The sequence below is a fragment of the Brachionichthys hirsutus genome, chromosome 20 (assembly GCF_040956055.1).
Source record: "Brachionichthys hirsutus isolate HB-005 chromosome 20, CSIRO-AGI_Bhir_v1, whole genome shotgun sequence".
Lineage (NCBI taxonomy): Eukaryota > Metazoa > Chordata > Actinopteri > Lophiiformes > Brachionichthyidae > Brachionichthys > Brachionichthys hirsutus.
The window spans coordinates 92,960-120,234 of record NC_090916.1 but is presented as its reverse complement, the minus strand read 5'-3'; the positions used below and the strand labels follow the sequence as shown (position 1 = coordinate 120,234).

The 27,275-nt window shown below is 47.0% G+C and overlaps 2 protein-coding genes, 1 long non-coding RNA gene and 1 other non-coding gene across 4 annotated transcripts; 3 read left to right on the top strand and 1 right to left on the bottom strand.

Annotated features, from left to right (window-relative positions):
• Nucleotides 1-2,260: 2,260 nt before the first annotated feature.
• On the bottom strand, nt 2,261-10,465 carry cfap206 (cilia and flagella associated protein 206). Its single transcript, XM_068754031.1, has 12 exons — nt 10,358-10,465; nt 10,203-10,286; nt 8,719-8,809; nt 7,643-7,825; nt 6,980-7,147; nt 5,669-5,883; nt 5,454-5,573; nt 4,644-4,842; nt 4,426-4,566; nt 2,836-3,029; nt 2,620-2,763; nt 2,261-2,529 (listed from the first exon to the last, which is right to left on the bottom strand). Exons 1-12 carry the CDS (start codon nt 10,463-10,465, stop codon nt 2,308-2,310), a joined length of 1,869 nt encoding a protein of 622 aa, XP_068610132.1. The 3' UTR covers nt 2,261-2,307.
• Nucleotides 10,466-11,486: 1,021 nt separating this feature from the next.
• On the top strand, nt 11,487-11,677 carry LOC137909719 (U2 spliceosomal RNA). Its single transcript, XR_011106008.1, has one exon. It is a non-coding gene; the product is annotated as a U2 spliceosomal RNA (small nuclear RNA).
• Nucleotides 11,678-11,965: 288 nt separating this feature from the next.
• On the top strand, nt 11,966-13,493 carry LOC137909707 (uncharacterized). Its single transcript, XR_011106005.1, has 3 exons — nt 11,966-12,158; nt 12,642-12,717; nt 13,232-13,493. It is a non-coding gene; the product is annotated as an uncharacterized lncRNA (long non-coding RNA).
• Nucleotides 13,494-14,840: 1,347 nt separating this feature from the next.
• On the top strand, nt 14,841-27,138 carry rmdn3 (regulator of microtubule dynamics 3). The gene is made up of 12 exons (XM_068753714.1): nt 14,841-15,315; nt 18,285-18,450; nt 20,787-20,930; nt 21,612-21,936; nt 22,465-22,567; nt 24,649-24,709; nt 24,791-24,866; nt 24,944-25,021; nt 25,113-25,211; nt 25,902-25,955; nt 26,528-26,602; nt 26,717-27,138. The coding sequence occupies exons 1-12, from the start codon at nt 15,123-15,125 to the stop codon at nt 26,786-26,788; spliced, it is 1,446 nt and encodes a 481-aa protein (XP_068609815.1). The 5' UTR covers nt 14,841-15,122; the 3' UTR covers nt 26,789-27,138.
• Nucleotides 27,139-27,275: the final 137 nt, after the last annotated feature.

Here is a 27,275-nt window from a genome sequence, read left to right as displayed (position 1 = left end):
ATCACAGCGATCGACAGCCACAGGCTGAACACAGTCACGGCAGTCGGCTCAGGTATAGCAGGTACACTGTGGGTGTTTTGTTTTTGTGATCATTTTAGTTCCTGTCTTGTTTCACGTTTAATTTGAATGCATAATCTTGTATTTAGAGAATTAGCCAGATTGTGCTGATTAGGCTTTAATGATAGAGGCGTATGTTTCTACCCTTAATAAATGATTCCAAAATAAATTATGTAAATGGGAACTTATTTCACTCCTGACATTTAGCAGACAATCTGCCATCTGCACATCAAGTTATTCCATCATCAGTGCATAACGATGCTGCTTCAACAGTATTTGTTACTGATTTCTACTGAATAGATAAAACGATAAAATGCAGTTTATTACTAGTACCTATGTGAATTCTATGTGAAACGAAACAGTAATATGATGTATTTATTGCAGTTCAAGCAAAAAATCAATGAGAATACTTCAAAGGCAAGACTGTTAAGAGCATCGTCCACCTATCAGGTTGTTGGTTCAAGTCTTAGTCCGCCCAAAGTCCACATGCCAATCTATCCCCGAGCAAGAACACCAACTTTCTCCTCATGTTCTGTAAGGGCTGCTCATCAGGGTTCAACAGCGACGACAACTACTTCTCCTGTACTTTCTTCTTGTCCCATGAGGCAAATCAACCGTCTCCACTTCACCCTGTCCTTTGCATCGTCCTCCCCAACACCAGCCACTCTCATGTCCTCCCTCACTACGTCCATGTCTCTTCTCCTGGGTCGTCCTCTAGTCCTGTTCCCTGGCAGTTCCATCCTCAGCATCCTTCTACCGATATAGTCCCCGTCTCTCCTCTGGACATGTCCAAACCATCAAAGTCTGGTCTCTCTGACCTTGTCTCCAAAACGTCTAACTAGGTCTGTCTCACCTCTTCCCTGGAAGCCACACAACACTCTTCATTCTTCAGCCTCCACCACTTTGTCCTCTGCTCTGCCTTCGTCCTCTTCCTCTTCCTCACCACCAGCCTATGCTGGCTGGCTACTCTCTCCTACCGCGACCTCACAGTCACCGACCTCCTTTAAACTGCTCCGTCTACACTTGATGTCGTCCACCTGGTGCTCCTCCCTCCACTCTTGTAGGTCACCGTATGTTCTAGTCTCTTCTGGAAATAAGTGTTAACTCCTGCTATCTCCATCCTTTTGGTAAAGTCCACCTCCATCTGTCCTTCTAGGTTCCTTCCTGAATACTAAACTTGTTCATCACTTCTTCATCTCCTCTGTTTCCTTCACCAACACGCCCATTGAGGTCTGCTCCAATCAGGACTCTCTCACTGCTAGGATGCTCTGAACCACTTCATCTAAGTCAGTCCAGAACTTCTCCTCCTCTAACTCACCTCCTACCTGTGGAGCGTAAGAACTTCTCCTTCTCCTCTAACTCACCTCCTACCTGTGGAGCGTAAGAACTTCTCCTTCTCCTCTAACTCACCTCCTACCTGTGGAGCATAAGAACTTCTCCTCCTCCTCTAACTCACCTCCTACCTGTGGAGCGTAAGAACTTCTCCTCCTCCTCTAACTCACCTCCTACCTGTGGAGCGTAAGAACTTCTCCTTCTCCTCTAACTCACCTCCTACCTGTGGAGCGTAAGAACTTCTCCTTCTCCTCTAACTCACCTCCTACCTGTGGAGCGTAAGAACTTCTCCTTCAAGATAACTCCTCCTCCATTCCTCTTTCCTCTCCTCCATTATAAAACAACTTGAATCCTGCTCCTCAGCTTCTTTCCTTGCTTCCTTTCCTCCTCCTCATCATGTCCACCAGCTCTCTAGCTTTTCCCGTCATCGTCCCAACATTCAAAGTCTCTTCTCTCAGTCCTAAACTCTTCCATTCCCTCTTCTCTCGTTGTTGATGCACTCGTCTTCCTCCTCTTCTTTGTCTCTGTCTCTGTCCCACAGTAATCCAGTGTCCAGCAGCGTCCCGTGGGTTAACAACGCTGCTGCTGGTCGTTGTTGACCCGGGTCTCGACCGATCCGGTATGTCTTTCTTATTTAATGTGATTTGCATGTTGCAGTTTGGCAAATCTTTACGTCGGATGCCATTCCTGAATCAACTCTCTGCATTTATCTTGGCCTGAAACCGGCACAAGGGAGGAACTAGCAATGCTCCAGGAGCTACCATGAGGCTGCACTAAAGTGTATTCCATAGCTGTGTTCTGAGTCGGCCCCTGCTTGGAAACCTCTCCAGGCCTCATCAAGTAAGACAAATACAAACTAATACCATGCTCAGACTTTATTTTTCACGTCTTTCAGATAGGGCTTTGTGGACGTGTTGATTATTCATCAATAGGTCTGGTCAGGATTGTTTTCACCACAGGTCCCTTTCTTTGTGCCCTCAGACCCGTCACGTAGTCCTGAGGTTTGGGCATGGTGCTTTCGCCGTCTCTCTTGGTCTGACAGGCAACGGTTTTGGGCAGCCAGGTCTGAGTGACATTTTCTCGTCTCATGTGGCTCAGATCAGTCTGTGTTGAGTGTGTTATTTTGGTCCTGAGGTTTGCCTAAAATGTTGAAATACAAAACAAGATGTAACACATTTACATGATGGAGTTGTTTTCTATAATCCATTCTTCTAGTGAATTCTAGCTCACCAGTTTAATAGCCTCTCTTCGCAGCTGCCACTCATTCCACTCATACGACTTGTCAATGTTTGTCTCTGCTGGGTGAGTGTCAGTCTGTGTACAGCCCTCACGTGTGGCGGTCGGCTTCATCGGTACGACGTCTTCTGCCTGCTTCTGAAAAGCCACAAGTCAACAGCTGATATAAAATAAGATCCCGAGCTGAAATATGTGGAACACAGGCCTGACCTCAGAGTAGGGAATGACACAGGACAGCTGCTGCTGGAGATTGAGGAGATGAATGAGCTCAGGAGAGAGCTTGGCTTTCTCTTCAATCTCTGCTATGAAGTCATTAGAATTTGCGGCAAACTTCACGGCAGCATCTTTGGAGGTGAAGGCGTAGAACTTGTCCTTCTGTTTCAGGACTCCAATGTGGGGATTACCTGCAAAAGGAGCGGCACATATTAGAGCGAACTTCAAACACAGCAGACTACAATGAGAATGCTTATCTTCAAAGGGTTAGCGCTTTTGTTTAAAGCTTGTGTCGTCTAACGCACTGACGTTACCCTCGGTGGCTTTGCTGCTTCGGGTAATTGGAAAATGACTTCACCTAAGATGCATGATTCTGATGGAAGGAAGCCGGAGAACATGCAAACTCAGCAAAGAAAGGCTCCAGGGGCTCGAACCTGGGACCTTCCTGATGCGAGGCAACAGCGCTACCCTTTGTGCCACTGTGCTGACCTCGGAGTAGTTGCTTAAGCTATGAAATATTATCTTTATTATCGATATTATAAATCAGGTATAATAAATGGAAACACGAGTGTATGTATGTATTTATCAGCTGTACGTCAGGTAGTGTCGATTGGTGAGACCTTTATTCATGTTCAGATGGGAATTACTTACAGCATACTGAGGCAGGGACCCTCATGACTGAATTTTATAAGGTGGGATTATTCAAATGCTCTTTCTGCAAGCACAGTTCTGCATCATGTGATGAGTTTCACAAGCGTGTAGAGGAGTACCTGGAAGTATCAGGCCGTCTCTTTTAAGAAGCGTATCGAGTACCTGGAAGTATCAGGCCGTCTCTTTTAAGAAGCGTATCGAGTACCTGGAAGTATCAGGCCGTCTCTTTTCACGAGCGTATCGAGTACCTGGAAGTATCAGGCCGTCTCTTTTAAGAAGCGTATCGAGTACCTGGAAGTATCAGGCCGTCTCTTTTAAGAAGCGTATCGAGTACCTGGAAGTATCAGGCCGTCTCTTTTCACGAGCGTATCGAGTACCTGGAAGTATCAGGCCGTCTCTTTTAAGAAGCGTATCGAGTACCTGGAAGTATCAGGCCGTCTCTTTTAAGAAGCGTATCGAGTACCTGGAAGTATCAGGCCGTCTCTTTTAAGAAGCGTATCGAGTACCTGGAAGTATCAGGCCGTCTCTTTTAAGAAGCGTATCGAGTACCTGGAAGTATCAGGCCGTCTCTTTTAAGAAGCGTATCGAGTACCTGGAAGTATCAGGCCGTCTCTTTTAAGAAGCGTATCGAGTACCTGGAAGTATCAGGCCGTCTCTTTTAAGAAGCGTATCGAGTACCTGGAAGTATCAGGCCGTCTCTTTTAAGAAGCGTATCGAGTACCTGGAAGTATCAGGCCGTCTCTTTTAAGAAGCGTATCGAGTACCTGGAAGTATCAGGCCGTCTCTTTTAAGAAGCGTATCGAGTACCTGGAAGTATCAGGCCGTCTCTTTTAAGAAGCGTATCGAGTACCTGGAAGTATCAGGCCGTCTCTTTTAAGAAGCGTATCGAGTACCTGGAAGTATCAGGCCGTCTCTTTTAAGAAGCGTATCGAGTACCTGGAAGTATCAGGCCGTCTCTTTTAAGAAGCGTATAGCCACAAGCTCCATTAAATTGCAGCGGCATCTGGTTCAGGTTCGCCGTCGTTTCGGGCAGAAGCCATTCCTGTGGTTTCATCTCAGCTGGAACGATCCGCTGATCTGAAAGGCATAAAACAATGGAACAATGAATTCAATAAACATTGGCCTCCCGTTTGTTTTGGTGACACCACTCCTACCTGAGGACTGAGTCGTTCTCTGTTCATCCGTCGTCACCTCTGAAGCCTCCAGCAGAGCGTCCAAAGAATCTCCAGAAGAGATTTTGTCTTCGTGGGCGATGAAGGGCTTCAGATCGAGTCTTATGTTGTTGAGAATGTTCAATATCTCAGCCTCTTTGAGAACCCCAGACCACACATTTGCCAGGACTTTGAACAATGGCTGCAATTGAGATCATTTTAACAGTGTTAAATTGTGTGTCCTGCATTACACAGTTACACAGTAATAGTACATAGTAATAGCATTACATAGTAATTCTAGTTGTGAATATTCTTCAGTAGAATCACATTTTTCTTGGCATGAATGACTGCTAATGGGGATTCGTCCAGTCGCTATCCTCTCCATTCCCACTGAGCAGCCACAGCGCCACACAGAGGCAGGAGGGAGCATCTGCCTCGAGTAAAGACAGCACGCTGACCAGCAGCCAGTCTGGGGCATGTATTTAGGCCACATGCAAACAGAAAACCAGGACTGCGTGGCATCAAGGGGTTAATACTGGAGCTACGTCTCCAGAAAGGGTTAATGTCCGCGTAGCAAAACGTTTTCTGTAAAGACACAAACTGTCGCAGGACAAGTTTTGTGATTAACAGATCCAGTACGCACAGGATTAAAAATCATAAATGAATTTCTGTTTGTGTACAGGCTGAATGGATATATGCTAATTAGCCATCTTTCGGGGGCTGCTTCCAGTGAGAGTGCTGCTCTGTACTGAGATACTCCGAGCATTTCCTACGATATTTCGTCCTAACGGTCGTTGTGAGCATGGAACTTACGAACACTTCTCTAGTGTGTAGGACTGACTTGGACATCATTACTCCTCTGAGGAGCTTCTTCTGTGACGAGAACTCTTTCTGCAGGCGTTCGATTTGTTTGCCACATTGATGTGCGTCCGCCTTGTGGTCAAGGGAACACAGAAATATTTCAATTTAGAAATCATTATTCAAATCTTCTCCTCTCCTGTTTGACACTGCAGCTCCCGTTAGCTCACCTTCAGCCGCTTGAGCAGAGCTTCATGCTGCCTGACATTGTAGAGGGCCTGTTTGAGCAGGGCGACGGACACGTCACGCTCTCCAGGTAAACTGTCACCGCCCGTCAGCTTCTCCAGCAAAGCCGTGTACTTCCATGCCAAACGCTGCGATGCGCTCAGCTCACGCTCAATTCCTTCAGTGGTGAGTGGAAGAGCTCCATCAGCGACCCCGGGAACTGTGGGGAGGTTCCACAATGCAACCGCCATCATTGGCACAAGATAGGATAAGATGAGACGAGAACTTTATTGATCCCACAATGGGGACATTACATTGTTGCAAGTTATTGGAGAATCGAACCTTGTATGACGATGCATGTGAAGATTTAAAATATGGTTACACAACGTTACAGAGCCTGCGGCCCACGGGTCAGATCGGCCCGGTGCCTCGTTGTGTGGGGCTCAGGGCAGCTTGCAAAACATATATGGTATTCTTTTAATTAAATTAACCCCTAATTCTCCACAACATGTGATATTATCCAGCTGTTGTATTTGTATTTTGATTGATGGTGAATGTCTCTCTATCACTTCTCTATCCATCTCCTACCTCTCTCTCTCTCTCTCTCTCTCTCTATCTCTCTCTCTCTCAACCCAGCCGGTCAGACAGATGGCCGTCCACCATGAGCCTAGGTTCTGTCCAAGGTTTCTGCCCGTTAAAGGGAAGTTTTTCCTTGCCTCCGTTGCTCTTGTGGGTCTAGTTGGGTTCTGTGTTTCCCTGCTAATCCTGTAAAGCCTTGAGATGACTTCCTGCTGTGATCTGGCGCTATAGAAATAAAACTGAATTGAATTGAATGCTGCTGACCTGCATTGACTGATTTAGCAGGGCTGCAAGTCGTCTCTAAACCTACTCAGCAGGTGTTATATGTAAAACGTTCCATTCAGAACCTGAGCTGAAAATCTGTAATAAGCTTTTGTTAAATTTGAACATCACTATGATGTGTAATATTTTATAATTATCCTCTTGTTTTAAAATATTTTTATTAGAATCACAGAAGCAACTAGAAAAGCACTCTGAGAGCACAGACCTCCCCCAAGCAGCTCGTTCCCCTCCTAACTGGATCTACACCGTCCACACGGTGATCTGGATCAGCACCAGAAGGTTCTAGATTGTTCTTGGTATCTTTATAGGCCAGCCATTTTTAACTGTTTTTTTAATGCATAAATGGGGTTTAATGTTAAAATGTAATATTTGTTCCTGAGCTCATTCTGGATCAGAACCAGAACGCGTGTTTCATGACGGTGCATATGGGACCCCTTTATGACGGGTTGCTGTACCGAGGTCACAGAGCGTGGGCTCCTCGCCTCCCTTCCTGCTGGCTCTGTTCAGGAGTCTGATCCCTGGAACAATGGTGGCGAGTTCGCTCAGCCGCTGCTCCTTGGACTCCTTTAGGAGCAGCATGAAGGTCACCAGTGCAGTCAGGGGTAAGACGCTCTGCAGGGCGGCTGGGACAAGACCGCAGAAATCATTGATCAGCATTAGGTTCACTCATGATCATTATCAGCAGCAGAATCACGATGTAAACGCTCTACGTTTTAACCCTTTGCGTTACCTTGCCATTGAACTGATTACCAGGTTAAATTAATAATATTGCTATTATCACGGTGCGGCTTCGTCAGAGCTCTTCCAGGTTTATTCCAGTCACGTAGAAATCACTGTTGTTATTGTCGTTTCTCATGTTTGGGGGGGCGGCGCTGGACAGTGAGTAGCGCAGTGACCCACTTATCAAAGGTTTCGGTGGTTCTACATGACGAGCCATTGAGCGAGAGGCTCCAGTTTGCTCCCTGTATGTGCTCCACCAGCGTGTGGCTTTACTTTATAGTTAGAAATACAAGTTCTCTTTTCTTCACGACGAATAAAGGGAGAACTACTTTGAACCTGAACTCCAGACGAATGAACGCTGCCACTGCATTTTATTCAGTAACAAGTCAGCGTGAAACCTTTAGTCTCTCGCTCGGCGGTCCCATCTGGAGGCGCGCCCATGCTCAGCAGGACGTACGAGATGATGTTCTGGTACAGAGCATCCAGCTCTTCTGGAGTCTGCCCCCTGCTGTCGGTGATCTCTCTGCTCACGGCACGCAGCCTCCGCTCTGTCTGCCGCTGGAGTCCGTCGAGAAGCTCGCCTGCATCGACACACAGGTCTTCATTGTGTGACTGAACCTCAAAGGAAAGTTATGTTAAAAGTCAAAAACACCTTCTCTAGAGAAATCAGCTAAAACAGCTCAACTGTGTGCAGCGTGCTTCCCAAGTCACCTTTCATCTGGGCCAGGGGAAGGAAGCAGCGCGAGGATCAAAGTGAAGCTCAGCTGATAACAGCACTGAACGAGTTCACTGGGGTGGGTCACGTTGCTTAGCGACAGGCTTCACGTTGCTTAGCGACAGGCTTTATGTTGTAGCGACAGGCTTCATGTTGCGTAGCGACAGGCTTCACGTTGCTTAGCGACAGGCTTCATGTTTTAGCGACAGGCTTCACGTTGCGTAGCAACAGGCTTCCTGTTGCTTAGCGACAGGCATCCCTACCTTACTTCATGTTGTCACCTATCTTCCTGGTCGTCCGTGTCGTTTGCCAGTCGTTAACAGATTCATTCTTTTCTTTACAGAAACGTGCCGCTCTGAATGGGAATAATGGGAATGATTCCATTCTGAGGCGGCTCTATGTCCAGAAATGGGGTTTCAACAACAAATGGATAATTTTATAATATCTATAAAAACAGTCAGCTGACATTCTGACCTGTGATATACGAGTATAATATACTCTGTGTATATTGTTGTTACTGAGACGACTTCTAAATGTTCAGAGCTAGCCTTCTTTCTTCCGTCATGCCTTCATATCTGGCAAATATTTTTCAGAGCACATTATTTATAGAATATCTTATTTATCAACTGAAGATTAAAAAAAAACTTGAACTGGTTTTTATTTACTACATTTGTGTAGATTTTGTTTTTTTTTGGTGCTGAAACTGAATATCTGATTATCCCCCCCCCCCCCCCGTCTCTTTATTTCAGCAACACTCACGTCTGCAGGCGTAGTTCATCTCAAAATGCACCTGCATTCTGACGGTGTCCAGAGACAACGTGCGTTCCTCTGTGAGTTTATGTCGACACAGCTGTAAGAAACAAAGCAGCCGGGCCTCAGAACCCGCCTCAAAGCCCCCCAGAACCCGCTTCAAGACCCCTCAGAACCCGCCTCAAAGCCCCCCAGAACCCGCCTCAAGACCCCTCAGAACCCGCCTCAAAGCCCCCCAGAACCCGCTTCAAGACCCCTCAGAACCCGCCTCAAAGCCCCCCAGAACCCGCTTCAAGACCCCTCAGTACCCGCCTCAAAGCCCCCCAGAACCCGCCTCAAGGCCCCTCAGAACCCGCCTCAAGGCCCCCCCAGAACCCGCTTCAAGACCCCTCAGAACCCGCCTCAAAGCCCCCCAGAACCCGCCTCAAAGCCCCCCAGAACCCGCCTCAAGACCCCTCAGAACCCGCCTCAAGGCCCCCCAGAACCCGCCTCAAGGCCCCTCAGAACCCGCCTCAAGGCCCCCCAGAACCCGCCTCAAGGCCCCCCAGAACCCGCCTCAAGGCCCCCCAGAACCCGCCTCAAGGCCCCCCAGAACCCGCCTCAAGGCCCCTCAGAACCCGCCTCAAGGCCCCTCAGAACCCGCCTCAAGGCCCCCCAGAACCCGCCTCAAGGCCCCTCAGAACCCGCCTCAAGGCCCCCCAGAACCCGCCTCAAGGCCCCTCAGAACCCGCCTCAAGGCCCCTCAGAACCCGCCTCAAGGCCCCCCAGAACCCGCCTCAAGACCCCTCAGAACCCGCCTCAAGGCCCCTCAGAACCCGCCTCAAGGCCCCCCCAGAACCCGCTTCAAGACCCCTCAGAACCCGCCTCAAGGCCCCCCAGAACCCGCCTCAAGGCCCCTCAGAACCCGCCTCAAGGCCCCCCAGAACCCGCCTCAAGGCCCCCCAGAACCCGCCTCAAGGCCCCTCAGAACCCGCCTCAAGGCCCCCCAGAACCCACCTCAAGGCCCCCCAGAACCCGCCTCAAGGCCCCTCAGAACCCGCCTCAAGGCCCCTCAGAACCCGCCTCAAGGCCCCCCAGAACCCGCCTCAAGGCCCCTCAGAACCCGCCTCAAGGCCCCTCAGAACCCGCCTCAAGGCCCCCCAGAACCCGCCTCAAGGCCCCCCAGAACCCGCCTCAAGGCCCCTCAGAACCCGCCTCAAGGCCCCCCAGAACCCGCCTCAAGGCCCCCCAGAACCCGCCTCAAGGCCCCTCAGAACCCGCCTCAAGGCCCCTCAGAACCCGCCTCAAGGCCCCTCAGAACCCGCCTCAAGGCCCCCCAGAACCCGCCTCAAGGCCCCCCAGAACCCGCCTCAAGGCCCAATGTTCACACAGTCAAATAAAGAAATTAGCATTTCTATGAACAATAACTGGTGTAGCTCAAATACTCTGTTGGGCTCAGGGTTACTCCTGTAAGTACTACTACTACTAATAGTTTTTATTTAAAGACACTTTACCTTCTCGAGCTTGTGAGCGTTGCCTTTGGTCAGCGCCCAATCGGCATGGAACCCGTTTCTTGGGTCCAGCAGAACAGCTTTCACCTGCAGGGAATAAACAAACATGTAAACAAGCGCACTTCCGGTGACGCTCGGCGGCGCTGCGGGTCACCGACCATGAAGCGCACCAGCGCGCCCGGCGGTGCGGGGCCTCGCAGCGCACACTCCCGCAGCAGCTCGTCGGTCGCCTCCCGGATGACGCGGTCTGCGGCGGCCGCGGACATTTCTGCCTGTTGTCGGTGCGTCGAGCTACACGCCGGCTTGTTGACAACGGTTGGCATAGAAACAGTCGATAATAACCCCCAGGTGGCGCTGCAGCAGCGTTCCTGCCGAGGAGCCTTCCGGTCCATGTTTAGGAAGGCGAAGCAATTAAATGACGTCATTAATAACATTGACGCAATTTGTAGACGGCTGAACAAAAAGGGACGCGACGAGCGGGTTAGAAATATTTATTGTAAATGTAGAGGACTGATTGAGGTGAAACAGCAACAGTAAGACCAGGCAGGGGCCCCCAAACCTGTTCCTGTGGGGGCCACATAACTATTAATAAAATAAATAATAACTAAATAACTTTCTGGTCATATGTGATCATCATTAAAATTGTCCCAAACAAAAGGAATAATGCTTTTCTTCATAATATTAAAACTTGAGATTGGGTTCGGGGTTCTCGTGTTACTTTGATAAAAAAGAAAAGAAAAGAAAAGTCCTCATTAATACTACTGGAAAGGAAAAGAGGAAGGCAGTTCAATTAAAGAAGGAATAATTGATTTTATCCGGAAAATATTCTGCTCGTTGTGTTTATTCAGGAACTCGTGCTGCAGTTACGGCTTGTGTCCACTAGAGGCGGTCGGATCCGAGCATTTCAAACAAAAACACGTTTAATGTCATTAAAAAGCTCGTTTTTTTTCCAACTGTAGCTGAACTACGTTACGATGAAGAATTTTCCACGTTGGCACATTTCCAATAAAAACAAACTCCTTCAAAAACACGAAAACTAAGGAGATATTCCGGCTTTGAGCTTTCATTGGTTCAGCATGAAACACGTGACCCGGAAGTGTCACCCAGAGTGCGCTTAACGAAAACAAGTCTCTTTCCCCGCGCTTCTGTGGCGTTTTCTTCACTGCGCTGTGTTTTATGTGATCCACCCGACCCGGATCCGGTCCCGGTTGTGACTCGGTTCTGCGGACCGTCAGCGAGAAGGACGGGGCGGCGGAAGACCCCCCCGCCTCGGACCCTATTCCGGTTATCGCTTCTCGGCCTTTTGGCTAAGATCAAGTGTAGTAGCTGTTCTTATCAGTTTAATATCTGATACGTCCCCCACCCGGGGGCCAAATATTAAATTGATTTTTGGAGCAGGGAGATGGAACAGGGGCTTGCTCCGTCCACTCCACGCATCGACCTGGTACTGCAGCACCTCCAGGAACGGTGCACCCCCCCTTTGATATTCAGAAGTACAGCCTTTATTAGAGGCGGGGCGGGAAACATTCTGTTTCATCTCGCTGAGCTCCACCTCTTCTGAAGTTCAAGCGGTTCCAGCGCGCTCCGGAGTCCGAATCTTCCTGCAGACCTGAAAGGCAGCGCTGTTGCTGAGCAACGGAACTAATGTGAAGGTCCGAGCCGGCAACTCGGACTCATTTGGGGGTTGCTCAATAAACAAAACTAGGATTTAAAGCGTGCTTTCTGACTGGATAATTGATAAATACATCACAGGGGGGGTAAAAATAGACATCCCTCCAGGTACAGCCAGAACGAAGACAAATGAGGACGATAACCAAACGCCAAAGCCCAGAAGAGCGAACATGACGAGGGTTTCACTGCTAATGTGGGAAGAGCTGACGAGAGAGTCCGGAGCACAGATTCGAACCGAAGGCGCTTCATGACGGTCTTTTGTCGGGTTTTTCGACCGACGTCACAAAAGTATAAAAACGTACCGGGGCTCGAACCTGCAGTACTTGTGTGTTTTAATTACATTTTTACATTTGCGTTGTTTACAGAATTTTTAATCCGCGTGTATCGAGGACGTCCCGTCGATAAAAAGAAAAATACTTATTTCGAAAGCCGTAACCGGAAGCTGCGTCTAACTTCACATCAATGTATTTGTAGTTACCTGCTATGTCCACAAGAGGGCAGCGCGGTTACAGAACACCCTTGACACATGTATATATTCATTTCCGGTGTCCCACAAAATAAAAGCATCGAGATAAATGGTAGTATACAGTAATTAAATTTCACAAGTAAAGTGCCAGAAAATACTAATGACGAGTTTTAATTGTTCAGAATACTATTCTGCAATTACGGGTTTTAAAAAGAGCTAATTAACAACCCGGAATCATTTGTGTTCACTTCCGTGTTCTCCTGTTCCACTTGCGGCTTTAATTACATTTTCTTTTTGTTTATTAGGCGAACTCCATCCATAATAAAAGAACCATTCTTCTGCGTGGCCTCCCTCATTTCTTCATTCGGACAGACCGTGAAAGTAAGTACAAATCTATCATTCCTCTCATATTCTCCACTGCAAAATCTAATTTTACAATCGAGAATAGTGTGATTTATTTATTACACTGAAGTTGCATTGTCTGTTCCTTTCCAGGGTGGCTGTGGGGTCCTAAATCATAAAAAAGTTATGTTTATGATTCCAATGATTCCAAATTTAAGCCCTTTAAAGCATTAAATTAATACAATCTGTGAAATTTCTTTTTCTTTTGGTTTAATTGACAAATTATGACTGAACATGGACTGTACTAGTACTTGGGAATGCAAATAGTATATTCAATAGCCCATAGTTAGTAATTGTTTGCATCATAGATATGACCTATTCTGCTTCAGACCTATAACAATACTATAATCATTTATCCAACAATTTTGATTATATTCCAAATTGATTCTAGCTTTTTCTATATGTATAGGTTGCATGGACATGATATGACATCATTCTAAAGAGCAATATCTTGCCTGAAACCTCATTTTAAAACTCTGTCTTTGTTTTGCAGGCCTCTGATGCTGAGCAGGCATCAGGGGTAAACAGCCTGATCAGCATGATCAGCCTGATCAGCCTGATCCTGGTCAAAGATGGAACTGAAATCCTTGACGCGTGGGTCGTCCTTGAGGAAGCAGTCTGACTGCTCTCAAGGACACTCCAAGCGGAGCTGCAATGCTTGTGGGTCTCTTTCAAAAGGTGTTCATGAACATTGGAGGTGGGCAGTGCTCCTCTGTCCTGCATGGGGTGAGGAACAAACTCCTGCGCCAGAAACTGTAAGACTGTTCTCATTTGATTTTCTACATCTGGTTTGTGTTTCCATTTGAATGTCAAAGCAGGATTTCCTTTTGTTTATTTGTGCTCCATAATATATAATTTTGCTGATTCATCAACACGATGTCATCCTTTTGTTAGTTTAATGTAAAAGTTTGTTTTATTTAGAGAATTTATTTTTACAGAATTACAGCCTGTTCTTTAAATAAAAGAAATAAATAAACTAAACTGACTATTTTAGAACACTTGAAGATATGCTAATTAACTTGAATTAAATGAAAGGGAATGACAGATGTATTAATATAAACAATCAATTAATAATCTTACTTGCTTAATAAATAGGGTTAAGATGATGCAAAAAATATTTTAAACTGCTCTAAAGAGTTTTATCAATGAAAGTAAGTAAATTGGGTTAATTGCTACAGAATATTGTCTCAATTAATATATAGACATTGAGTTCATTATTAAAGAGGGTTAAGACAACACAAATCAAAGAGTTTACTCAATTAATATATGTTAATTAAGTTAATTGCTGGTAAGCATTGAGGTAAACAAGCTTTTGTAATTTAAGACAAATTTAAATCAAACAATAAATATGAATCCTTTCAAATGAGAAAAGAGGGTAAGTTGATTTAAATCCTTACATTAACCTAACTGCTGCTTTGAGTTGAATCAATTAAGAAATTCTAATCAGCTAAACCGCACGCGTGCAATTGTTTAAACGTAACATTTCCAGGCAGCCCTTGGAATAGTTTTTTTGAGTTGAAACAAGAGTTTTTTTTTTTTACAGTGTAGGAATGTTTCTCGGCGAAGTCGTGCTACATGTAACAGTAATGACAGAATACAGAAAACATACAAGTACACACACATGACAATGGCAATGTCTCCGCTGAGGATGGACGTGCAGATGTTCTCGTGCATCCCATAATGGTCCCTTCCAGTCAGCTCAGGTTTGAAGAGAATCTCAGGGGCCCTGTTTGCACACAGAGTTAACAGCTCCGCCTGAGATGAAGGTGCATGCTCTTCTTCAGGTATGAGCAGGAACACCTTGGATTATACCAGGTCAGAGTACCAGAGTACCAGGTCAGAGTACCAGTGTACCAGGTCAGAGTACCAGGTCAGCACCCAACTACAAAGGGGCTAGTCCTGCACACCCTACACGTCAGCAAACAGTTATGTAAATACATAGATGTGTTAATTAAGCTGCTTTGATGAACATTTACAGTATTTCATATTGCTAGTAGGAAGTGCTTTTATTTTGTAAATTCGAACCGGATGTTGTTTCTGCGCGTGAGGGATGCTACTTAGCTTGCATCTTCCGGAGCATCTTTCTGACGAGAAAACGATGGAAGCAGGTTAGATTAGGTTAGATTAGGTTAGTTTCGGTTAGTTTAGGTTAGTTGTCGTCGACACGCAGATGAGGAGCGGCGTTACGTCACTCTGATCAAAGGGCGTCGGACTCCACCGTCGTATTCGCTGTTAGTGACGTCAGGCTAACGCGTTAGCAGTGAGCATGACGAGTTTTATATTGTGTACAGGAGATGAGGAAGTGATGACGTCATTGTGAGATTCATTAATGAAAATAATGGAGCGGAGTTGTAAATGAGCCCCGCCCCCCTCCGTGCGGACAAATGAACACGCCGCTCGGGAAGAACGGCGTCATCGGTGTCGCTGTGGGAGCCGCGGCCGGCCTGGCCTTCATCACCTTCATCACCTTCATCATCCACAGAGAGAGGAGCAGGAAGACCCCGCGGGAGGCCCCGCGGGAGGCCCCGCAGCCCGGCCTGCTGCTCGGCGAGGATGGAGCGACGCGGGACGCAGGGGGTGAGTCGGCTGTCCCCTGCTGGAGGGTCCAGATACTGTAACGGGAGTAGAAGTATCTGGACCAGATACTGTAACGGGAGTAGAAGTATCTGGACCAGATTTAGAACTGAAGGAACTTCTTGGATGGAGGTGAAACGTCTTCAGACCATCGATGCTTTGATGTTGCTCTGCTTTACGGGGCATTGAGATGCAGTGACATCCATCCAGACATCCATCCAGACATCCATCCAGACATCCATCGTCTGCAGGCCAGACGGGCATCAAACCCAGAACCTTCGTGCTGAGGAAGACGTCTGTTTCTTCATGTCGTATCTGGTCTCTGCTCGGTGCTTTTGTGACTGCAGCAACAAGTCTTTCAAGTCTTTCACACGTTTGCACACTTCATCGCTTGTATTAGTCGCTTGTCTGCTCCTCTCTGAGGAACCCGGAGGAACCCGGAACAGAGAAGACCAGTTCTTCAGCCCAAATGAGCTCAGGCCCAGTCAGATCCAGCATTTCTGGATTGGGAGTTTCAACGTGTGGAGCAGGAAAAGCTGCGATGCCACTGCAGAATCCTGTCTGTTTCTGGAACAGTGATGTCACCACAGAATCTTGTCTGTTTCTGGAACAGTGATGCCACTGCAGAATCCTGTCTGTTTCTGGAACAGTGATGTCACCACAGAATCTTGTCTGTTTCTGGAACAGTGATGCCACTGCAGAATCCTGTCTGTTTCTGGAACAGTGATGTCACCACAGAATCTTGTCTGTTTCTGGAACAGTGATGTCACCACAGAATCCTGTCTGTTTCTGGAACAGTGATGTCACCACAGAATCCTGTCTGTTTCTGGAACAGTGATGTCACCACAGAATCCCGTCTGTTTCTGGAACAGTGATGTCACTGCAGAATCCTGTCTGTTTCTGGAACAGTGATGTCATCACAGAATCCTGTCTGTTTCTGGAACAGTGATGTCACTGCAGAATCCTGTCTGTTTCTGGAACAGTGATGTCACTGCAGAATCCTGTCTGTTTCTGGAACAGTGATGTCACCACAGAATCTTGTCTGTTTCTGGAACAGTGATGTCACCACAGAATCCTGTCTGTTTCTGGAACAGTGATGTCACCACAGAATCCTGTCTGTTTCTGGAACAGTGATGTCACCACAGAATCCTGTCTGTTTCTGGAACAGTGATGTCACTGCAGAATCCTGTCTGTTTCTGGAACAGTGATGTCATCACAGAATCCTGTCTGTTTCTGGAACAGTGATGTCACTGCAGAATCCTGTCTGTTTCTGGAACAGTGATGTCATCACAGAATCCTGTCTGTTTCTGGAACAGTGATGTCACCACAGAATCCTGTCTGTTTCTGGAACAGTGATGTCACTGCAGAATCCTGTCTGTTTCTGGAACAGTGATGTCACTGCAGAATCCTGTCTGTTTCTGGAACAGTGATGTCACCACAGAGTCCTGCCCAGTTGTTGTGTGCTTATTTTGTTAGATCTCAGTGCAGCCTTTGACACAACAGATCAGCGGTGTCAAACTCATTTTCTCCAAAGGCCAAATGTAAACCGTAAAACACAGTAAAAAAGTAACTAAATGTAATGTAATTTAATGTAAAATAAATGTAACTACTCATTAACATGCTGTTAGATGACTATTTAATTTAACTCTTTAGCCGCCACAGTAATTACAATAAAATATTCAGGTTTGATATCACTTTTTTAAAAGGTTGTAACTTAAACATTGTTAGAGATAAAGCCAAACTGTAAATGAGAACAATCATAAGTATGAACCAAAGTTTGTGATGGGAATAAATTAACAGATCTAATAATGTGGAAAAGTTCCATTCAAATGCAATCATCATGCAGGAACAAAGATAATCGATACAAAATCAAAGCAAAACCAAAAAGCCACCATCTTGTCTTGTTATGGACATGCAGAAACCAAAAAAACAACCGAAGTGGGAAAGATAAAGAACATTCCCAGAGTCAATGGAAAAGACGTCACTTTCAGGATCAGCACTGGACAGCTCCATATGTAGCCGACTACCTATGGAGCTGTCCAGTGCTGATCCTGATCCATATGTAGCCGGCTACCTATGGAGCTGTCCAGTGCTGATCCTGATCCATATGTAGCCGGCTACCTATGGAGCTGTCCAGTGCTGATCCTGATCCATATGTAGCCGGCTACCTATGGAGCTGTCCAGTGCTGATCCTGATCCATATGTAGCCGGCTACCTATGGAGCTGTCCAGTGCTGATCCTGATCCATATGTAGCCGGCTACCTATGGAGCTGTCCAGTGCTGATCCTGATCCATATGTAGCCGGCTACCTATGGAGCTGTCCAGTGCTGATCCTGATCCGTATGTAGCCGGCTACATATGGAGCTGTCCAGTGCTGATCCTGATCCATATGTAGCCGACTACCTATGGAGCTGTCCAGTGCTGATCCTGATCCATATGTAGCCGGCTACCTATGGAGCTGTCCAGTGCTGATCCTGATCCATATGTAGCCGGCTACCTATGGAGCTGTCCAGTGCTGATCCTGATCCATATGTAGCCGGCTACCTATGGAGCTGTCCAGTGCTGAAGTTCACCTTCAGGATCAGCACTGGACCTGTGGCCCTCGACACTTGTCCATATCGCTAGCATTAGCATTTTGTTTTTGTCTGCTCCTGCTCTGTCTCGCTATCGCTTCCCTATCCATCTCCTTGTTTTTGAATATCCTTCTACATGTCATTCTCTCTGTCTCTATCACTCTCTCATTGTCTCTCTGTCTTTCTACCGCTGTCTCTCTCTCTCTCTCTCTATCAACCCAGCTGGTTCAGACAGCTACCTCTGCCACAAGTTTAGAACTGAACCGGATCTTAGTGGGTGGTGAGAGGATGGATAGATCGACGTTAATTTTTGGAATGTAGGAGAAGATTTAGAATTCAGAGTGCAGCAACCAAATGTCACATTTGCCATGTTGAGTCTCCTTGTGTCTTCCCCCCTAGAGCTGCAGCTGGAGGCCCAGCAGCATGCGCTGTCCCCAGAGCAGCAGCTGGACCTCAGGAACCAGCTGGACCAAGTGCTGACCTGCGTGTCTTCACTGCGCTCTGAGGTCGCCGAGCTGAGGGGCGGCCTGCAGGACATCGCCCGGCAGATCGTCCAGGACGTCAAGTGAGTGACGGATGGGATGAAAGACATTTCACTGTACACGAGGACGACCGTCTAGTTTGTGACGCTGTATTGATTCTCAAAAACACTCTCTCTCTTTCGGCTTGTCCCCTGGGGGGTCGCCACAGCAACCCAACGTTCTCCACTTCACCCTGTCCTTTGCATCGTCCTCCCCAACACCAGCCACTCTCATGTCCTCCCTCACTACGTCCATGTCTCTTCTCCTGGGTCGTCCTCTAGTCCTGTTCCCTGGCAGTTCCATCCTCAGCGTCCTTCTACCGATATAGTCCCTGTCTCTCCTCTGGACATGTCCAAACCATCAAAGTCTGTCCTCTCTGACCTTGTCTCCAAAATGTCTAACCTTCACTGTCCCTCTTAGTGTCTCATTTCTAATCCTGTCCAACCTGATCACTCCCAAGGAGAACCTCAGCATCTTCATCTCCTCCACTTCTAGCTCCGCCTCCTGTCTTTTCCTCAGAGACACTGTCTCTAAGCCGTCCATCATGTCTGTCCTCACCACTGTCTCTAAGCCGTCCATCATGGTCGTCCTCACCACTGTCTCTAAGCCGTCCATCTTGGCTGTCCTCACCACTGTCTCTAAGCCGTCCTTCATCACTCTAACATGCTGAACATCCTTCCTGTCTCTACTCTTCATCACTCTAACATGCTGAACATCCTTCCTGTCTCTACTCTTCATCACTCTAACATGCTGAACATCCTTCCTGTCTCTACTCTTCATCACTCTAACATGCTGAACATCCTTCCTGTCTCTACTCTTCATCACTCTAACATGCTGAACATCCTTCCTGTCTCTACTCTTCATCACTCTAACATGCTGAACATCCTTCCTGTCTCTACTCTTCATCACTCTAACATGCTGAACATCCTTCCTGTCTCTACTCTTCATCACTCTAACATGCTGAACATCCTTCCTGTCTCTACTCTTCATCACTAACATGCTGAACATCCTTCCTGTCTCTACTCTTCATCACTCTAACATGCTGAACATCCTTCCTGTCTCTACTCTTCATCACTAACATGCTGAACATCCTTCCTGTCTCTACTCTTCATCACTAACATGCTGAACATCCTTCCTGTCTCTACTCTTCATCACTCTAACATGCTGAACATCCTTCCTGTCTCTACTCTTCATCACTCTAACATGCTGAACATCCTTCCTGTCTCTACTCTTCATCACTAACATGCTGAACATCCTTCCTGTCTCTACTCTTCATCACTAACATGCTGAACATCCTTCCTGTCTCTACTCTTCATCACTCTAACATGCTGAACATCCTTCCTGTCTCTACTCTTCATCACTAACATGCTGAACATCCTTCCTGTCTCTACTCTTCATCACTCTAACATGCTGAACATCCTTCCTGTCTCTACTCTTCATCACTAACATGCTGAACATCCTTCCTGTCTCTACTCTTCATCACTCTAACATGCTGGACATCCTTCCTGTCTCCGTCTCTCTGTCTGTCCAGCCTGTTCAGATCCTTCTCTCCCTCTTTACTATCTAACCTGCATACAGGTCATCATATGTCCTCTGTTTGACCTTTGACCTCTACCTTTGCCTTGCGTCTCATCTCCCTGTTCTCCTGTTTACTCTCTCCTGTCCTCTCAATGTCCCACTTCTTCTTAGCTAACCCCTTCTCCTGTCTACACTTCTGCACTTCCTGGTTCCACCAGCAGGTCTCCTTCCAGAAGACACACACATAGTACAGTAATACTTCTAATTACGAGTGATTTTTACATGAAAGTATACGAGATACGAGGTCTACCTCAGAATGCTATAGCTAGGTGGCAGCATCTTGTAGCTTCACAACCACAGTTTCCACAAGTTCATGTGTTCAGCAACCCTAAGCCAGAAAATCTGCACTGGGGAGGATTTATAAAGTCACCGGCACCACAAAGGTCCAATCGTTCTTTGTTGTGCTGCCCGTCGTGTTCTACCCAGCAGGTTGAATTACGTTTTGTTTTTGTATTTTCCGGCCCCAAAGCCCAGTTGTGAGAAACTGAACACGGATGTCCGGCTTTAGGGTGGAATCGTTGTTGTGTCGCTGTCCGGCCGCTCACACAGGCTCAGGCCGTTGTCCTAAATGCAGGTCTGAGACTTGATCAACATGATCAAACCGTGTGGAATCCTTAGTACTTCGTTTGAAATGGTAAGATTTGAAGGGAAATACTGAGATAGCGTAATATCGTTTATACATTTCCCAAAAGTCTCCTGTGGGTTTTGTCTTTTTCTAGTAATGGGCTGAACTATTATGGGATGCGTGTCTGCGGGAGCTACTGTTGGTCACGTGTGTTTATTTCTCCATCTCAACATTCAGAAAGGGCGTGGAGGACGGTCAGCACGTACGACATCGCCGCCATGCTGTCCACAAAGAGCGCACTGACTCTGCCAGCTCCAGCTCCATCTACTTCACTGCGAGTCAGGGGGGGGCGAGCACGGCGGGAGAGACCAGCGAAGGAGGGTATGTCTTGGATTGGTGTTCTTAAAACGTACATTAGTCACTTCAGTTTTTGCTCATGTACTTCTTCCTACCACCAGGAAATACACAGTTTGTACTTTGGTCCAGTCATTTGTCAAAACCTCTTCATCTGGATTTCTATGCCAAGAGTTCTCACAGTGGAGCAAATCAATAATATTAATAACGCATTGGTTTTATAGAGCTTTTCAAACGCTATACGTTGTGCATTATTCATTCACTCCATACCTGGTTACAAATCTAAATCGTAAAATAATCTGAAATGAGCTGTTCATGTACAACATGTATCAGTCTGTAGGAGTATTTGAATATGGTCCTCTGTCAGTTTGACGCGTTGACCAGGATAAATACTGGACACGAGGCGGAGTGGGAACGTCTCCAGGTCTCCAACTCCACAACACGCGATGGAATTGTTTCAGCCCAAAATGACTCATAAAGAAATGAAAGGAAAAATCTCCACAAAGTTGAAAAAGTCATTTTTTCAATCCAGCCATAATATAATTATAATTTTTAACTTTGACTGACTCAAAGCACAAACACAAAGCAGACTCCAGACAGTTTGAGATTAGATCCTTGTGTTCTGTGGATTCGTCACATTGAATCTGGAAAGTGACTTTACCAGTATTGTGAGTATCCCCCCCCCCCCCCCCCCCCCCCGTGTCCCAGGTACACAACTGCCTACGCTGAATCGGACTACACAGATCGTGACTCAGATAAAGAGGAGGATGAGTGGGAACTCGGACAGGAGTCAGAAGAGGAAGACAGGAGCTGTGCCACTGTTCTTAACTTCCATCAGGATGAAGACGAGGAGGAGAGAGGGTGGAAAGAGGAAGAAGAACGGGAAAATGTTGATGAGAGCAGGCTGCTGGTGGCGAAGGAAGCTCCTAGTGGAGAGTTGGCGCTCCTGTTGGCTCAGAGTGACGTCCTCCACACGGGAGACGCCAGTTTAAAGGAAGAAGGCTTCCATCTGCTGCTGGACAACAGAGCAGAGGTGAGTGACGGCAAGTCTTGCTTGCAGGTGCCAAAACTGATCATTTCAATCATTTAACGATAAATTGTTTAAAACTCGTACAATGCGATTTCCTGGATTTTATTTTTCACATTCTGTTTCTATCAAGAAAATTGCAGACCTCATTTTTTAAAGTAGGATAGCTTGATATCGGTGCAGCGTTTCATATATGTGTTTGAAATATATATATCAGCATTTCATATATATATATATATCGGAGTTCGGTCTATATTCTCAAACTTCACTTTTTATATTCTGTATATATATAATAAGTTCCTGAACGGCTTGCCATAAGTTTCTGTTTTCAAACAGTATTACGGAACGAATTATGTACGAGAACCGAGGTTCCACTGTGTGTGTGTGTATATGTATATATATATATATATATATATATGTGTGTAATCTCACTGACATTCAAAGTGTACAGAATGAGCCTCAGGAAACGAGCTCCTTGTCTAACAGTGGGTAGAAATGTCACTGATGGCGTTGACGTGGCGTTTGTGCCGCCAGCACGGCGACGCCAGCGAGTATCTTTGGCGATTGGCTCGAGCTTACGGCGACGTGTACGAGTCCACTGCAGAAGGACAACAGAGAACGGCTTACGCACAACAAGGTAAGATTATGAGCGTAACTCGCCCCCCAACTCGAGACTGAATCAAAGAGAAACTCTCCATGGAAGCCCGGGCCATCGGCCAATGTGGAAAAAGGGCTCCAAAGGTTTGAGCTGCTCAGGGAAACGCCAAACGGCCATCATGCACGCCATGCTACTGTTAGGCTCTACTGAGGCTGTAGCCTCTGAAGGCTCTACTGAGGCTGCAGCCTCTGAAGGCTCTACTGAGGCTGTAGCCTCTGCAGGCTCTACTGAGGCTGTAGCCTCTGAAGGCTCTACTGAGGCTGTAGCCTCTGCAGGCTCTACTGAGGCTGTAGCCTCTGCAGGCTCTACTGAGGCTGTAGCCTCTGAAGGCTCTACTGAGGCTGTAGCCTCTGAAGGCTCTACTGAGGCTGTAGCCTCTGCAGGCTCTACTGAGGCTGTAACCTCTGAAGGCTCTACTGAGGCTGTAGCCTCTGCAGGCTCTACTGAGGCTGTAGCCTCTGAAGGCTCTACTGAGGCTACAGCCTCTGCAGGCTCTACTGAGGCTGTAGCCTCTGAAGGCTCTACTGAGGCTGTAGCCTCTGCAGGCTCTACTGAGGCTGTAGCCTCTGCAGGCTCTACTGAGGCTGTAACCTCTGAAGGCTCTACTGAGGCTGTAGCCTCTGCAGGCTCTACTGAGGCTGTAGCCTCTGAAGGCTCTACTGAGGCTGTAGCCTCTGAAGGCTCTACTGAGGCTGTAGCCTCTGAAGGCTCTACTGAGGCTGTAGCCTCTGCAGGCTCTACTGAGGCTGTAACCCCTGCAGGCTCTACTGAGGCTGTAGCCTCTGAAGGCTCTACTGAGGCTGTAGCCTCTGAAGGCTCTACTGAGGCTGTAGCCTCTGAAGGCTCTACTGAGGCTGTAGCCTCTGCAGGCTCTACTGAGGCTGTAACCCCTGCAGGCTCTACTGAGGCTGTAGCCTCTGAAGGCTCTACTGAGGCTGTAGCCTCTGCAGGCTCTACTGAGGCTGTAGCCTCTGAAGGCTCTACTGAGGCTGTAACCCCTGCAGGCTCTACTGAGGCTGCAGCCTCTGCAGGCTCTACTGAGGCTGTAACCCCTGCAGGCTCTACTGAGGCTGTAGCCTCTGAAGGCTCTACTGAGGCTGTAGCCTCTGCAGGCTCTACTGAGGCTGTAACCCCTGCAGGCTCTACTGAGGTTGTAGCCTCTGCAGGCTCTACTGAGGCTGTAACCCCTGCAGGCTCTACTGAGGCTGTAGCCTCTGCAGGCTCTACTGAGGCTGCAGCCTCTGCAGGCTCTACTGAGGCTGCAGCCTCTGAAGGCTCTACTGAGGCTGTAGCCTCTGAAGGCTCTACTGAGGCTGTAACCCCTGCAGGCTCTACTGAGGCTGTAGCCTCTGCAGGCTCTACTGAGGCTGTAACCCCTGCAGGCTCTACTGAGGCTGCAGCCTCTGAAGGCTCTACTGAGGCTGTAGCCTCTGAAGGCTCTACTGAGGCTGTAGCCTCTGCAGGCTCTACTGAGGCTGTAGCCTCTGCAGGCTCTACTGAGGCTGTAGCCTCTGAAGGCTCTACTGAGGCTGTAACCCCTGCAGGCTCTACTGAGGCTGCAGCCTCTGCAGGCTCTACTGAGGCTGTAACCCCTGCAGGCTCTACTGAGGCTGCAGCCTCTGAAGGCTCTACTGAGGCTGTAGCCTGGAGCCCCTGCAGGCTCCTTTCCTGGAGCCTGCAGGGGCTCCTACTTGATTGTAAAACTGAAAAATAGAGCTCCTGAGGCAGCAAATGAAAATTGCAGATTCATTTGCATCTTAATGTCTTTACAACGTTTTTGTTATTTGTTGTATTGATTGATTTATTTTTATCTTCCTCCTGTGCACTAAAACCACTAAAGTCATCTTCTTCAGAGTCGGAACTAAACCGCCTCAGGATTATTCCTCGTGCACGTTCTCGGTCTCTGTTCGTTGCTGCTCTTAGTTCCAGAACATTACCACCATGAATAAACTTTATCCACTCTGTCCATTCACAAGGTGTGCACACACACAGGTGCTGTGTAGAAGGATGGACTCTAAACGGTTTCCGCTTTAACACTGAACTGTGAGCTGCTGTTGTAGGTCGGGAGGAGTCGGACTTGGCCCTGAAGATGACCGGTCTGAATGCTGAGTGTCACAAATGGTAAGCGATGACGTGTAACCGCAGCAGGGTTCCCCCCGGGGGGCTCATCGTGGTGCTTTGATGTTCCTGCTCCGGTTCCAGGTTTGCTCTGCTGACGGGACTAACGATCCGGCATGAGAGCCTGCATGGGAAACTGAAGAGCAGCCTCATGCTAAAGGTAACACAACACGTGTTGTAGATGAACACATTATTGTGTGTTTGGTGTGTGAGTGACTTCCTTTGTTCTGTACTCAGGAGCATTTGGACCGGGCTATTGCTCTCAGAGATGACGATCCCATGTCCTTCTACCTGCTTGGCAAATGGTGCTATGAGGTGAGGCGAGTCTGCGCTCGTCGTGTGTCGGCTTTACATTCTCTGGAAAGGCCTGATTCTGCACAGACTGAGGGAGTTCGTGTGTGTGCAGATGGCCGGTCTGGACTGGTTGGAGAAGACGGCAGTTGATGCCCTCAACCAGAGCCCCCTAAACCCCACATTGCACGATGCCTTGGAGAACTTCCTCAAGGTACGAAATGGCTTATTGTAGGAGGAACGTTAAATATATATATATATATTTATATACAAATAATATTTAGGTTTTATATATAAAACCTAAATATTATTTGTTCTCCTGAGAGTTCCACAAACTCTGTTAACATGCTCAACACTGGCTGGAAATTCCTGTGTGTTCTAGATCAGGGGTCCCCAACCACCGGGCCACGGCCCGGTACCGGTCCGTGAGGCATTTGTTACCGGGCCGCACAGAAATAATAACTCATTTATACAATTTCCATTGTATTGATTATTAGTGTCTAAAAGGTGTTTTATTTTGAAAAACGACCGGATTTTCTGCAACGTAACATCAATAAAAGGCACATGTTTTGTGTAGTCCCAGTAAATCTTTGCCATTAGATAAGTAGCTGCTTTAACGCACAGATTACGCTGTATCCATCATACATAGGAGTGACCTTTCATTCCTTGCATGGGCATGATGGTAATTTCAGAATGGTCCACCATGAGCCTAGGTTCTGTCCAAGGTTTCTGCCTGTTAAAGGGAAGTTTTTCCTTGCCTCCGTTGCTCTTGTGGGTCAAGTTGGGTTCTGTGTTTCCCTGCTAATCCTGTAAAGTGCCTTGAGATGACTTCCTGCTGTGATCTGGCGCTATATAAATAAAGTTGAACTGAATTGAATTGAAGTGTGTTATGTTTGATTTGTAGGCAGAGGAACTCAGTCCAGGGTTCTCCAAGATGGTGAGGCTTTACATCGCAAAGGTAATCAAATCCCTGATTCCAAACATGTTGGCATATATCCTGCCCACCCTGTAGCAGAGGGCTGTTTGTGTGCTTATGAATAAAAACAAATGTGTGAGAATCAATAGTCATTGTCATACTCCGATTAAACGTTTTACTTAAACCCTTACAATTGCCTCGTTCTACCAGAGTGTGGCAGACTGTTTCAAAGCTGACACACTAAGTGTGTTTTTAGCTTTGTCTCCACCAGGGGTCAGCAACCTAAGACACGCGTGTCACGGCTCACACGCGTGGGCATTAATGTTGACACGCAGAGATTATTTAGAGGCAAAAAATATTGTATTTTATCATATTTAACACCGCACAAGAAATGGAGCACACTAATGATATTAGCACCTTCGAGACTGTCACGGGCCAAGGCAGGTAAGAACCCAAATGCACGACAGGAGAAGAGAAATCCAGAAACTGAGATTTAAGTAGCAAGTGTTGCACTGGGCTGGAGTTTATTGTAAAGTGGCCCCCGGAGTATTCAGCCTGTCGGTGTGTCGGGATTGTGAGGACTACACACACTAATAACCACGTTTGACCCGCAGTGTCACAAGGAGCTGGGGAACATCTCCGAGGCCATGAACTGGACTGAGCTGGCTCTGAAGACAGAAACAAATGACGTAAGAGCACATTTCATAACATTCAGAATTTCTGTTTAGAGTTTTTGTCTAAGGGATCGGTTTCTCTGATGCAAGTTGGGCTGTAGCCCTGATGTTTTTTTTTTTCCTCCTCAGATTATTTTTAAGTATGAAGAAGCGTCTGAACTGGAGGCTCAGCTTCTGGATTTAACTGGCATAAGTGTGTGAACTGTCTTCCAGCAGGGGGAGCTGAAGAGTTCTGCGACTGGCACACCTTTTCCCCTTCCTTGGATAGCGTGGACTTACTGTCGCTGTGAAAATGAGTTTATTGATGCCTACCTTTTTAATATAGTTTGTCAATAATGTAGTATTTAAGATTTTTAAGTGTTTGCCCTTCAAACTCAAACTTTAAAATAACTCTTGAGAGCGTAAACGTTCGCCAAGCAGCTCATTCCCCTCCTAATTGGATTCACATGACGGGTCTGGAACTCAAATTACCCGGCGGCCGCAGGGGGCAGAGACCGGGTGAGGTCGGGCGGCATCGGCTATTCCACAAATAAAAAGCTCTGTTAAAAATGTTACCTTCTCAGATGTGATTATATTAGATTGTTGTGTTGTTGCCGTAGTAATGTATATTACATGTAATATGCATAAACCATGGATAGTTATGTAGTTTAGAGGCGTTTGTAATGAAAAATGACTGCATGTTGTCTTC